We start from the raw sequence: 14649 nt of genomic DNA, 5'->3' as shown, positions 1-14649 counted from the left end.
TCTGCATGGTATTATATCATTTACAGTTTGTATATGATGAAAAATGGAGTGAATGTGTAGATTTTAGGAAGCTGTTTAATGTGTCAGGAGAATATAAAATGTAAAAGAGTTGTAAAAGGTTGTAGCAGTGCAAAACTCCGTTCTCTAATCCAGGGATCTTTTGATTTTACAGCCCAAACAGGAAAATTACCAGTACAGCATTTGGTCGGTAAGTCTCCGATCTCTGTTATGTTCACAAGATCTGTAGAATATAACATTACAAAGTGCTGCATACCCATTGCCTGATAACTGGTTAGAGAGAAGATGTCCTGATTCTCTGTTTCTCTGTGTGTTTCACAGTCAGCTCTTCCACCACAGTAACTTCAGCAGCAGTCAGGGCAGCACAGAGGATCTCTTCAGAGACAGCATCGACTCCTGTGATATTGACATCACTGAAAAGGTCTTGGAGGCATAATGAAGGGGTCATTGAAGACCACATTTATTGTTGAATTGCTTAATGCATAATAAACTGATAAAAATCAAATAGTGTTTCAGAAATACTTGTGAAGGCCATTATAATAATGCTGTTTACTTGCGAATGTGATTCAGAAAGGATTGTCTATAACAAACTCAGTAACACTTTAATTTAAGGTGACATAGTTACACATTACTACATAGTAAATTATGCATAGTTACAAGTAACTAAACCAAACCCGAACCTATAGTAAGTACATGTAGTTAATTAATATTACTCAGTACTTATATAGATTATAATAAAGTGTAACCACAAACGTCTTTATTCCTATTACAGGTGAGTTATTTGGAAAAGAAGATAACAGAGCTTGAGAACGACAGCCTGGCTAACGGAGATCTGAAATCCAAACTTAAACAGGAAAACACACAACTAGTTCACAGGTAAAGATGACAGAGAGATCTGACTATTAGATACAGATTTGATATGTTATAAAGAGCATACAGATTTTTGAATTGTGGGGTCATTAAGACCATTTTTAAAGATATTAATACTTTTATTCAGCAAGGATGAAGATTTCTATTTCTAATAAATTATTTTGAAATTTCTATATTAATCAAAGAATATTAAATATTAAGCAGCACAACTGTTTTCAACATTGATAATAATAAGAAATGTTTCTTGAGCAGCAAATCATCATATTAGACTGATTCCTGTATGATCACGTGACACTGAAGACTGGATAATAATGCTGAAAATTCAGCTTTGAAATCACAAGTATAAATTACATGTGAAAATATTGTCAAATAGAAAACAGTTTAAATTGTAATAATATTTCACAATATTACTGTTTTTACTGTATTTTTGACCAAATAAATGCAGCATTGGTGAGCATTGGAGACTTGTAGTTATGCAGTATATGTTTTCTAATGTCTGTATGTGTTTTTTTGTTGTTTTTTACATGTTTACCCATCAGGGTACATGAGCTGGAGGAGCAGATCAAAGATCAGGAGACGCGTGCAGAGCAATGTCTAGAGGAGGAGCTGAAGAGACACAGAGAGGCCTACAGTAAGATGGAGAGAGACAAGAGCACTGAGATTGAACTGCTTAGTAACAGGTACCTGAAGTCTCCGATAAGAAACCTCACAAAAACACATATATGAAGCATGTGGGGGTTTCAAGACCTTATAACTCAGAAACACTATTCAGCAGGGGAGTGTATGGCATACTACTTTATAATGGATGATTCCTCCCTATAGGGTCCAGCAGCTAGAAGAGGAAAACGCAGAGATGAAAGTGAATGTGTGCAGACTCAAGTCTCAGACTGAAAAACTAGACCAGGTCAGAGATGCATCAAAACTCAAGCTAAAACTCCCTTGACCATCACAACCACATGACCCACACGATACATCAGCTCATCAAGTTACGTGTCACATGATTAATTTAACAATTAAAAGACAGCACTTTCTTGCTCTCCAACACACACGTTCACATTCACACACCCATTTTCACACTGTCACTTGTGACCTCACTGAAGCATCTTTTGACACATTTCAGCAGGCAGTGAAATCCCTGGAGCTTGTCAGTGTTAACCGCACACTCTTTCGTGCTGCTTGCATTAGCCAGTGTTATGAGTGTGAAAGCTGCTGCCTGCATGACATTAGCAGCCCTGTATTTAGACTCAGAGACTGTGAGGCTTTGATCTCTGAGATGGAATGAAACATTGTGGAGAAACTGCACGACTTGATGCTGTAGCCTTTCCATAAGGCTTTAAAACTAGGTCACTGTCTGATATAGCTAAAATATTAAAGGTCCTCTTGTGGACTAGACTGAAAAATGCAGTTTTTAGCTGAAGAAGCTACATTTATGATATAATTGGTGTCAGATTTTATTGCTGGTTTGAAATACATTAAAATGTGATCTTGACAGTCCCCATGTACTTGAATGCCTATTGCCTACCTAAAAAACAGCTGCATGGGACCCAAAATGGCCGCCAAGTTCACTTAAAAATTAAACTTCTGTCATAATTTACTCACCCTCAAGTTGTTTCAAACCTGTATGAATTTCTTTCTTCTGCTGAACACAAAAGAAGATATTTTGAAGAATGTCAGTAACCAGACAGTTGATGTACCCCATTGACTTCCATAGTAGGAAAAAAAATATACTATTGAAGTCAATGGGGTACATCAACTGTTTGGAATGTTCTTTATCAAGTTAACTATTACTTTAAAGGGATTTTTTTACTCACTATGTCAAGTAAAATTTATTTGTATAGCTTTTTTCACAATGCAAGATTGTTTCACACAGTCATACTGTTATGTCTAAAATGCCTTAATACTTTTAACATAGAACAGACTTAGGGGCTGGGTGACACGGCAATATACGGTATAACGATAGCATAAATGATCCTCTGGATTTAGATGTAGCTATTTTGCATTTATTATTTTGTTTAGATATATCAGTGTCACAGTGATTAGACAGAATTACTATATCCAAATGACTAATTTCATGGTAAAATGTTGTATATATTTGTACTGTATGTATATTTGTGCACAGGAGAAGCAGCGTATGACAGATAAACTGGAAGACACAAGCCTGCGTTTGAAGGATGAGATGGATCTGTACAGGAAAATGATGGATAAGCTTTGGCAGAACAGACACGAGTTTCAGAAGGAGCGAGAGGCCATGCAAGAGGTAGCGCATGTCTTTTTGCAGATGACAACTGTACACATACATAAACCTAAATATACAGACCTCTCACACAATCCACGTGTGCATGTAGCTGATTGAGGACCTGCGGCGCGAACTGGAGCACCTGCAACTCTTTAAACTGGAGACTGAGAAGCCCGGCCGTGGCCGTAGCGCTGCTGGGCTGTCGGAGTACAATGCCAAGACTCGAGAGATTGAACTGGAGCACGAAGCAAAGCGGCTTAAGCAGGTACAGTGGAAAGATATGGCCGTGCTTATTGTGCTGTCTGTGATATGTTATCTTACAATATCATTGCTGATCAAACAGGTGCATGATTGTTTTTATGATACACAGTAAACTATACATCAACTGTCAAGCTCCAAAAAACACATAGAAGAATCACAAAAGTGGCTTATGCAATATAAAGAAATTGAAGTCATTATTCATTGAAAATTGTCAGATTTTAATGAGAATTGTTATAATTACTATAACATCAGAGGTTCTCAACCATTTTGACTCCAAGACCTGCTACTGTCCGAGACAATATCCAAGACAATATATTTTTTTTATTTAAAGAAAATAAAAGTGGCAATAGTAAGTAAATTCCCTAATTTCAGTTGATTAAGAACTGAATTGTATTTCAGGGGTTCACACTTTATATATGTCCTGTGAATTTACATGTTTCCAGTCATTTGTGATTAAGGGCAAATATTTGTTTAATTAGTTTTATTCACATTTATAGCAATTTCAGCACATCAAAATATGTTATAGACTGAAATAACAACAACAAAAAATCGTATTCATTATAGAAATTTACATGACTTTTCCAGGTATAAATATGATTAAAAAATCATATTTTTAAAATTCCCTCATATACAGTAAGCAGGTTTCCCAAGGCCGTGGGAATCGTGGTTCTTATATAATAGTGGCAGTTGTTGAAAATAAGAACTGATTTGAGCTGTTTTAGCTTATTTTGAAATTTGGAAGTGTGCTGAGGTACCCTAGTGAGAAACACTGCTGTATATTATAATAGGCATCATGTATGCATATGTACCTCTTGGAATTTAGTATGAATTGCACACTGATGTATTTCAACTTCTAACAGGAGAACCATAAACTCCGAGACCAGAACGATGATCTCAACGGACAGATTCTCAGCCTCAGCCTATATGAGGCCAAAAACCTGTTTGCTTGCCACACCAAGGCCCAGTCACTGGCAGCGGAGATAGACAACGCCTCCAGAGATGAGGTGAGAAGCACAGAATACAGAACCTCACAAACTAGAAATGACTGTTCCCATTAAGCGATAGGATATTAGTCCCATCCCCCAAAATGTTTCCTTTATGCAATTATGTGTTAGTAGAGTTATTTTAAATTCAATTAAATTATAAGTTATTATAAGTGATTAAGTAATCACTAAGTAATCAATAAAAACTTGTACTCTTTTTAAAAGGATGCTACAGTATACAATTTTTTCACAAGGGACCTGCACCCAGATCTATTGAGCTGTGTTCACTATCGCCTCCTATACCCCCATTCACTGTTCCCTACGTTACTCCACTAATATACTCCCCTTGAAGGAGTGAATGAAAACAACTGAGTGAATTCGCAGACTGAGTGCTCCGGAAGGGCTGCCGCTTTTGCATAATTTGTGCTTGCCATTTAATAATTATTTGAAGCTTAGCAAACTGACAGCTCCAGTAGTAATGAAAATATTTTTCTTTAACTTTGTCATGGAAACTAGCATGTATAAACTTAATTTTAAATAAAATTAATTTACAATTTAATAATCAATTAAAAAGGAATTTATACCTGTATGAGATTACGCTGTAGCCACATCGGACCAGCAGTTTTGGGCGACATCTTCTGATCAGATGTGGGAATTCATTCGGCTCATTCGACTCTAACAGGGCATTATGGGTATTCTCTAGCCGTTGAGTGTACATCAGTTGTACACTCGTTGTTGCGGTGCATTATGGGATTAAATGAGTGCACTCGATTACATCCACTATGGTTTTGGACACCACTACAAATGGCTGTCCACTCAAATAGTGCCCTATTTAAGGGTATAGGGGGCGATTTCGGACACAGCCCTGGTTTATTTGTGCTTCATGTTTTAAAAGCTCAAAGGCTTTTGTGAAAACTACAGATCATACTTCCGCATATTTGTATCCCTGCTCACGGACAGATATATCGAGCCCAATGCATTGTGGGAGTTTAAGTTTTCCATATTTTTTGGGGGGCAAAAAGGAAAGCCTTTTCTCAAGTTATGTAGCACCAGTTTTTTTTTAAGCCCATTTTTTTAAAGCCCATCTTGCCCATCAGTGGTGAATCACCCCTTTATGATTCTGTACCTTATAGTTAAAGGGATAGTTCACCCAAAAATGAAAATTAGTCCATGATTTACTCACCCTGAAGCCATCCTAGGTGTATATGACATTCTTCCTTCAGACGAATACGGTTGGTACGGCCGTCTGCCCGAAGCTAGTTATTTTAGTCGATAAAGTTTTAAATTTGGTTATTTTTCTTACACGAACGCATCGCTTCACTTCAGAAGACCTTTATTAACCCCCGAAGAGCCGTTTCGAGCACTTTAATCATGTGAATAGATGCGCTTTACTGTACTTCCAAAGTCAAACAGCCATTCACTCTCATTATCAAGCTTGGAAGAGCCAGGACATTTTTTAATATAACTCCGATTGTATTCGTCTGAAAGAAGAATGTCATATACACCTAGGATGGCTTCAGGGTGAGTAAATCATGGGCTAATTTTCATTTTTGGGTGAACTATCCCTTTAAGTGTTAATATGATTTATTGACGCTTTGCATTCACACTAAGAACATTAGCAGATGTTTTTTATCTAGAGGAACCTACAAAATGTCCTTCAGCTTTACATGAAAGACTGCCATAGTCATTTTGTCAATCTCTCTATCCTTCCAGCTGGTTGAAGCTTTGAAAGAACAAGAGGAGATCAACTACCGTTTAAGGCAGTACATGGACAAGATCATCCTGGCTATCCTCGACCACAACCCCTCCATTTTAGAGATCAAGCAGTAGGGATCTGAGCTGAGAGCAGGTAGAGGACTCAAACTTGGCAGAGAGCTCCCCCTTCAGGCCGGGGGTTTGAAATGCACCTTTGCCCCTTACACCAAGTCATCATGTATTACAGAGCAAATTGCTTTCGAAAAAATCGTGTCTCTCATGTGCTCTGCCTCACACACACGAGTTACAGTTTCCATTTCCATGCTATGAGTTTAGGCCGTAAAAATGACACAAACAAGTGATGAAACTGGAATATAGAGTAGAAGTGTACTTTTCACTCTCAGTTATATATACACACTACCTCTGAGTATGTACAACTCAGTGTTGTATTCTAAACATGAACAAAACAAGTAGAATTATGATAAATATCACATGATCACACCATATAGGAGAGCTATACATGCACCCTATGGCATGTGGGGTTTATTATTATTATTATTTGAACATTTTAATCAGCCCTCTAGATTTTCTCTATAAAGTACTGTTTGCCTATGAATTTTAACAATCCAGCGCCGAATCAACGGACAGAGCAATAGAAAGACATGACTGTATAATAACAATAATCTGCAGATAAGGGAACTTCTTTTGAATGTTCTCTGCCCACATAAATTGTGGTCTGCTGTGAAAATAATAAAATCATGTCAGTCCATTCTAAGATAAAATACACTGCTGTTAGTGTTAATGGCTGATGCTTTCAGTTCTTAAATAATCATACAGCTTGTAACGGGACTGTGCTGAACATCCTTTGACTGTAGTAGAGAAGCACAAGTGAACGGTGTGAGTACTGATGACACAGTTGTACAATATAGTATATATGTGTAGAAAGAAAAATCTATAGAAAATGTGAAAAAGAAAGGTTTATTTTTCTTAGAAGTCTGTTTGAATGAAAGGATGGTCCATTGAAGTTTCAAGGAAGAGGTGGATGTAGTACATAATGAGTGAGAAGTAAATGATTATGATATAATAAAATTGTATAGTTTTACCAAGAAAACAAAAAAAGCCCCACAAAATTACGGCCAATGTAGTTAAAACATTAATATCATGGTAAATGTCTCTATTAGAACAATTTATGGTCTAAATATAAAATATATGCAAAATCAAATATATATACACTACCGTTCAAAAGTTGGGGATCAGTAATTTTTTTTTTAATGGAACTAAATCTAAATCTAGATGTATTAAATTGATCAAAAGTGACAGTTAAGACACTTATAATGTTACAAAAGATTTCTATTTTTGAAACAAATGCTGTTCTTTGGACTATCTATTCATCAAACAATACTGCAAAGCAGCACAACTGTTTTCAACATTGATAATGAGAAATGTTTATTGAGCATCAGATCATCATGATGATTTCTGAAGGATCATGTGACACTGGAGTAATGATGCAGAAGAATAAATTACATTTAAAACTGAAAACTATATTATTTCATAATGTTTTTATTGTATTTTTGATCAACGAAATGGTGTGAGCATAACCGTTTTCTTTCAAAAACATAAAAAAATCTTACTGACCCCATTATTTTACTGTTTTGTCTTGATCACATGACAGTAATATATTGATAATGTACATGAGTGAAGCGGCACATTTAATAAAAGTGCTTGAACTGTGCATCTCATGAATGGATCACCATGCCACTCACAGTATTCTGTATTCCCATATTCCCATTTTACAGATTTAGCTAGTCAAATGCTATGTGAATCACTGTATTTTAAAGGAGCCAATACTGCTACATGCTCGATTGTCACAAACAAGTTTTGCTTTGTTGCACAAATTGTACTGAATCTGTTTCTTTGCATGGTCTTAATCTCTTTTTGTTTGTGCCCTTTATTTGGAATGTAACAATTAATGTTTCGGTTGTTTCAATAACTCTTAATCTGATCAGTTATAGAGGAGCTTTTATATCTTTCTGTTCTACTTGTTCTGTAGCATTTTTTCACTCATTGTAAATGTTGTACAGAGAATAGTTAATATTTGTATTGATGTGCCACTCATTAACCTTAATGAATAAAAGAAAGGCTGTCTTTTATACAGTTTTATGACAAAATGGCAAGGTAGACGTGCGACCAAGTAATGTATAAATCATTTGCAACTGTTGAAATGAAGTGACATCACACCTTACTAATATCCTTACATCACACCTTACTGATGTGTACAAAACTCGTTCTTCATTATCAAGCTAAAGAAAGGAAATTTGAATTCTTCTGAAGAAACACCCATATTAAAACCCTTATGTTTCATATAATTTCCGTTTAACACTTGAATGACCAAACCCTGACCCATTCCCAGCAACAATGTCATTTTTGCACATTTTGAAGAGTCGTGCTGTGTCCGTGTCCACTGTTACAGGTTAGACGTAACACAGTTTGACATTTTTCTGTGGGTCATGGTTTACGCAACCTTTTTGGTGTTTACGCCTTTTTTGTTGTTATAGAAAAGATAGACCTTTCTTTTGTCCAGTGTGTGGGTATATAACTAGATTTACTATTACTCATATATATTTACACAAGTAGGAAAGGACAAATTAAAAAAGCTTTCAGAAAATTAAATAATAGTTTAAAGGCCTCAAGAGTTATGACAAATTTGAAATGTACAATAAATGACTTGTTTTGGCATGACTTGAAATGAAAAGAGTTTTGACTTTTTTGTCTTCTCCATCAGTCTTTAATGCATGAACAGGTCAATTTTAATCTGGAAATATTACTTTGCCTTCTTAGCTAGAACAAAATGTAACTTTGTCTTCATCTAGTGGACTCAGGCTGCGATATATAGCAAGTGATTACAGCAGGCCAGTAATTGATGACACCATCTGAGAACAGGATGGATTTGTGTCACCTCTTTAAAGTGATCATCTGAAATCCTTGCAAATTATTTGTTTTATAACCCCCCCCCCCCCATCATCTTCAAGTGTCACTTATTCCGCCTATGTGATCTTTAATTTTTTTTTTTTTTTTTTTACCTTAGTTAATAAAACTTTGCAGTACCTCAATACATGTTGTGGGTGGGGTCTAGGTGGGTAGAAAAAAATTGATTTCCAACTGACCACGATACCATGGTTTTTTTTGGGGTTTTTTTTTTTTGCCGAAATGCTACTGATATGATTTAAATGCAGCATTCCTAAAATGAGTGAATATGTAGTTCAGTTCAAGTGGTTAAGTTACACACTGGCTGTTCTCATCTGCGGATCTTACAGCTTTCTTTCATAATGCAGGTGTTTTCAATAGGAGATTTCAAGAAATGTAACCAAAATATTATTGATTGGAGGACTACCATCTGTATTATGACATCAAGTTATTTGCAATTTACAGTATGTTGCGTTTTGTGAAATTAGTTTACACTAGCATTCTTCAACTTTCTCTTGAACAAGCCACCAGGGGGTGTTATGGAGTTTTGTAAACATTTTAACCTACTAATAAAGTGAAACCAATGAACTTTTTCTGTTTCTATGACTGAAACTGAGAAATATTCCCAACAAAACAACTAATCAACAAGCAAAGATTATTATCTCCAGCTATATTTGTCTTTTAATTTTCTTTCTTTCTTGCCAATGCTGTTTTTCAACAGCTTTATTTACATATTTTCATGCCACTGTCCTATCATGGCCCTTTAATTTGAACAGATAACAGTCACATGACGTATATGTGTGCACAAGTCTCATGATAACTACACTTTCCTGGCATAAAGTGTTTGTATTCAAGCAACAATCATTCTTCACATTGCTGAGGCTCTGATAAGCCAGTCACCTCCCGCACAATTCTTATTAGACACATCCACCAAGAATGTGCTCTTCAAAAATGACTTACATGTGTTTTATCACAGCTGTCCAAACAAAAAGTCTCCCAGACCCTCTCCTGAATTCAGGAAAGGCCTCTTTGTCTCAGGTTTTGGGGTTTTTAAAGGGATATATTTAGAAATAGGTCTATCTATATATCCATCTATCCATCCATCTATCTATCTATGACTGAATTTAATATTCAACAAGAAAAAAAAAAAACCTAGTAGGTTTTCATCCTTATCCTTAAAGAATTGTTCGGATCTTTCCTACCAAAATGGATCCAAACCAAGCGAAGTTTGAAAAAATAGCTATTTGCCTGTTATTCAAAGTTAGCCTGTGTGGTCCAAGTAACATCAGAAAAGGGACTCTTTGTTTTATTATTAAGGACTGTAAAATAATTTTTCTTTGCAAGAACATGCAATGATGAAATGTTCCTAATGAGACCAGGAACATGCTTTAAAGGGTTAGTTCACCCAATAATGAAAAATCAAGCGTATAGCGTCAGTTCTGGCAGGTCGAGTTAGTCAAGCTCGCATCAGCGGACTCTCAGCTGATCCACGTCTATAGGAATAAGACGGCTATCACTGTATACATATATAAGCTCCTTCAGTATTATTAGCAGCTATCACGTTTCTCAGGAGCTCATTACCCTCCTCCATCCACAGCTCCTCCTCTCGCCCAGTCAGGATTTGGCATTCTGATTCCCCTTTGAATCAGACTAAATTCTCGAATTATGTTGTACATTAAAATCTTGAATTAATGAAATCTGCAATACATTCATGTTGGTTCTGTTCTGTTTACCCTAAGGGGGGGTTATTGCTCCTCTACCTGCTTTTATCCATGCTAGGCTGCATGGATGCGCAGGGAGTTCTCGCCCAGAACAGACCCATACCACCAATCCAAACTGTATGCTAATTGTCAATTGTATTTGACTAAAGTGGTCCTGACAGAATTAAGACTTTTGTTCATCTTCGGAACACAAATGAAGATCTTTTTGGTGAAATCTGAGAGCTTTCTGTCCCTCCATTGACAGTCTACGTAATTAATTACAGAATTTTAATTTTTGGGTAAACTATCCATTTAAAGGGATACTCCACTTTTTTTGGAAATAGGCTCATTTTACAACTCCCCCAGAGTTAAACTGTTGAGTTTTACCGTTTTTGAATCCATTCAGCCGATCTCCAGTTCTGGCGGTACCACTTTTAGCATAGCTTAGCATACATCATTGAAGTGGACAAGACCATTAGCATTTCTAAAAAAAAATGACCAAAGAGTTTCGATATTTTTCCTATTTAAAACTTGACTCTTCTGTAGTTACATCGTGCACTAAGACCGACGGATGAGAGCAGCAGGCGTAATGATATGACGCAGCGCCTGAAAATAGTTCCGTTGTGTTGACGGAAGGTGGCCTATTTTCAGGCGCTGCGTCATATCATTACGCCTGCTGCTCTCATGGTACGGCAGTAAAGTTTCTTGATTATTACGCAGGAATGAGAGTATAGTTCCTAGCCATATCAGCCTAGAAAATCGCAACTTTACATTTTCCGTCTGTCTTAGTGCACGATGTAACTACAGTAGAGTCAAGTTTTAAATAGGAAAAATATCGAAACTCTTTGGTCATTTTTTTTTAGAAATGCTAATGGTCTTGTCCACTTCAATGATGTATGTTAAGCTATGCTAAAAGTGGTACCGCCAGAACCGGAGATCGGCTGAATGGATTCAAAAACGGTAAAACTCAACAGTTTAACTCTGGGGGAGTTGTAAAATGAGCCTATTTCCAAAAAAGTGGAGTATCCCTTTAAGGAAATAAATAGAGGGCTAATAGCTTAAAGTCAGCTTCAAAATGGACCCTATGGTTTAAATGACCTGTCGATGTTGCTGTAGCCCACAGCTGTTTCACTCCCACACCAGACCTTAGAGTCTCTACTCTCCTGTCATGGTTTGTGCTACATTACCTCTCTGCTAGGGGAATGTAGCGCTTTATTTGGGCCAGGCGCGGCTGCTCCTCATGATTGAGCACTGCAAGGTGTGAATGACCTCCTTCTCACAAGAGCAGGGAGGACGTAAGTGAGGAACCCAAAGTATGGGGTCTGTCCCACTTACACACTTTTCTCAGCAGATCTCCTTTTTGGATCGGGCGTCTTGGACCAGAGACTCCAAATCACAGCTGAGAATGACTTTTTAGTGTGATATATAGATGAGCACCTGATCTAACACTCATAAAGCCTGTTATGGAACATTCATTATTTGATCAGATCTGGAAACTAGGAAACTCATCCAAGATCAGATTTAGTCTGATTTTTTCTATATGGTTTCCAATGCAAGTTTCTGACTTGATAAATCGTCACCTTGGATTGAAATAGTAGTTTAGAAAGTATAGAAATGATAAGGTTCTATCTGATATTTTTGTCCAAATGCAGTTATTCACATATTCTTATTCTATGACAACTTATTTACATTATGTGATGTTTAAAAAAAAAAAATTGTGTACATTTTGGGACTTTTTATATAAAAAAAAAAAAAAAAAGTTCTATCTACAAAGTCGAATGGAATGTAAAAACTTTGAAGCCCAATATCTCAAAACCGCTCAAAATGCAGAAAAAAACCTTATAATTCCAAGGTGGGGAAATGTAATCGACAGTTTTTTATGTTTTTATTTTACTTTTAGTCATTTATTTATTATTTAATGAAAATGAGAAATGTTGCCTTGCATCTAGCTGCAATATAAAACATTTAGGTTTTTATGTATTTTATTTCAGTTAATGTTTATTTTATTTATAGCAAAAATGTGGTTTATGGTTTTAGTTTTAGTTTTATTATATCCCCAATCCCTGTATGACTTTTTTTTACATCTTTTTATATCTTAGAAAAAAACAGGTTTGGAAGGACATGAGGGTGAGTAAATTATGACAGAATGTAATTTCAGGGTGAACTGTCCCTTTAAGTCTCTTTTGTCCATACCGAGTGCTTTTCCCACAGGGCCCTGTTAAGGGGACTCACATCCCTCCCCACTGCAAAATCAATTGACTTCGTGTTAATTGCTGTTCTCAACGTGATGTCTGCCCTCTGGCCATAAAAAGATCACAGTTCTCCCACATGTCCGGCGGTCCATCTTCTCACAGCTCTTTTGAGAGAAACTGTCTTCAGTGAGGCTTCACTGTGTTTCTTGAGAGGGGAAATCAATCTGAAGGCCTCCTGCGTAGTTAAACTGGTAACAGAAGGACAGAGGAGTCAATATTAGATAATTCTCTCATATGCAAGGCCCTATTGAATGTAACGAAGGAAAAAATAATCACTGGTCTTGTTGCTTAAAAAGTCAGTAAGTGTTGTTTTGGATCGGCCACATTCAGTTTCTTTCAGTCTGCTCTCTCTCTGGTTTTTAAAGGGCTAGTTCACCCCCCAAAAAACATTCTGTCATTATTTACTCACCCTGATGTTGTTCCAAACCTTGTTCTGCTGAGGCACATCTTATAACTAGATTACTACAGTCCATGGAGTGCATGTTGTTTGAGCCCCAGTGTTATAAGTGAAATATCTTTATTTGTTTCATGCAGAAAAAAAGAAAATCATATGGGTTTGGAACGACATGAAGGTGAGTAAATGATGACAGAATTTTCATTTTTTGGATGAACTATCCCTTTAAGTAGCTTTTCTTGGCCTGCAATGCAGTATGAATGACACCGCATCAAGGGACTTGATGTACGGTAGTCTCTTTAAAACTGAACATATGGAAGCTTTACGGCCATGTGGTGTTAATTGCAATATTATGTGGCAGAACAGAAGTCATTGAGATCTGCATTAAGAACAGCATGGGATACAGAAAAGATAAAGACAAATTTAGTGCGACTTTGGGTCCCAAATGACACTTTGTAAAAATAAAACTTTTGGAGAGCATGGAGTGTGTGACTCAGTGTGTGTGTGTGTGCTGTAAAGGGGAACTCCGATCTGTCCAGGCATGCCTCCAGCACTCTCTCTTTCCCATAATGACTCATAGAAACGTGTTGTTTAAAGTAGGGGAATTCTGCCCTGGTCTGGCTGCCCAGCACGTTGGGGGCTAATGTGAGACAATGGCTCATGGAAAGCTTATGCTAAGAAGCGTTAGCCAATGAGAGCCTAAAACAGTCCCGCTGCAGTGTTTTTGGCGTATCGCACTGGAATGACATTTGGCAATAATCTGTTTGTCAGTCTAAACGCAGAGCAGAAACAGATTCCAGCTAGGCATTTCAGGTTCTCTGTAACTGATGGAAAAACAGATTGCTGTGTTGAGAAATTTTCTATGTTCATGGCTTTGCCAAACCCAATAGGGGAGCAGACTTCAACTGTTGCTGGGCAACTGTGCCAGTCCTGCCTGGAGAGAGTGCCAAGCTTAGAGAGAGCTGTGTGTGGAGCCATGTGGGTCGTGTTAGCCCTGGCATTCCTGTTCATCTAGCTCATCTACTGCCACCAAGCCTAAGAAGATCACTCGGCTCTGGATGTCTCCTGAGATGAAGTGACTCTTGAATATCTTCTGGCACATGCCATGACCCCAAACGAGCTGAAAGCTAAAGCATTTAATCAGATTAATATGCACAGCAAATTCAGTCATGCACAGTAGACAGTGTACCTGGAGCAACCTTATGAGGGTGCAGGTAGAAACCAAAGAGGTGTATGATACTTTGAGAGAGCTACCGGTATATGTACTTTTTGGAAG

At 37.1% G+C, this 14649-nt stretch overlaps 1 protein-coding gene across 2 annotated transcripts in view; it reads left to right on the top strand.

The window, feature by feature from the left end:
* The window catches only part of rab11fip4a (RAB11 family interacting protein 4 (class II) a), a 54954-nt gene extending 47533 nt beyond the window's left edge, over nucleotides 1–7421 (top strand). For both annotated transcript variants that reach the window (XM_056240640.1, XM_056240641.1), the window contains 9 exons: nucleotides 173–208; nucleotides 340–439; nucleotides 791–894; nucleotides 1428–1568; nucleotides 1711–1792; nucleotides 3008–3145; nucleotides 3234–3389; nucleotides 4246–4389; nucleotides 6082–7421. In XM_056240640.1, coding sequence (XP_056096615.1) covers nucleotides 173–208; nucleotides 340–439; nucleotides 791–894; nucleotides 1428–1568; nucleotides 1711–1792; nucleotides 3008–3145; nucleotides 3234–3389; nucleotides 4246–4389; nucleotides 6082–6198 — 1018 coding nt within the window. In that variant the 3' untranslated portion in view covers nucleotides 6199–7421. The remainder of the gene's footprint in view (nucleotides 1–172; nucleotides 209–339; nucleotides 440–790; nucleotides 895–1427; nucleotides 1569–1710; nucleotides 1793–3007; nucleotides 3146–3233; nucleotides 3390–4245; nucleotides 4390–6081) is intronic.
* The last annotated feature ends 7228 nt before the right edge of the window (nucleotides 7422–14649 follow it).

The sequence above is a fragment of the Rhinichthys klamathensis genome, unplaced genomic scaffold, assembly GCF_029890125.1.
Source record: "Rhinichthys klamathensis goyatoka isolate OS25496 unplaced genomic scaffold, OSU_Roscu_1.1 h1tg000605l_1, whole genome shotgun sequence".
NCBI classification, from domain to species: domain Eukaryota; kingdom Metazoa; phylum Chordata; class Actinopteri; order Cypriniformes; family Leuciscidae; genus Rhinichthys; species Rhinichthys klamathensis.
This window is presented reverse-complemented; position numbering and strand designations above follow the sequence as displayed.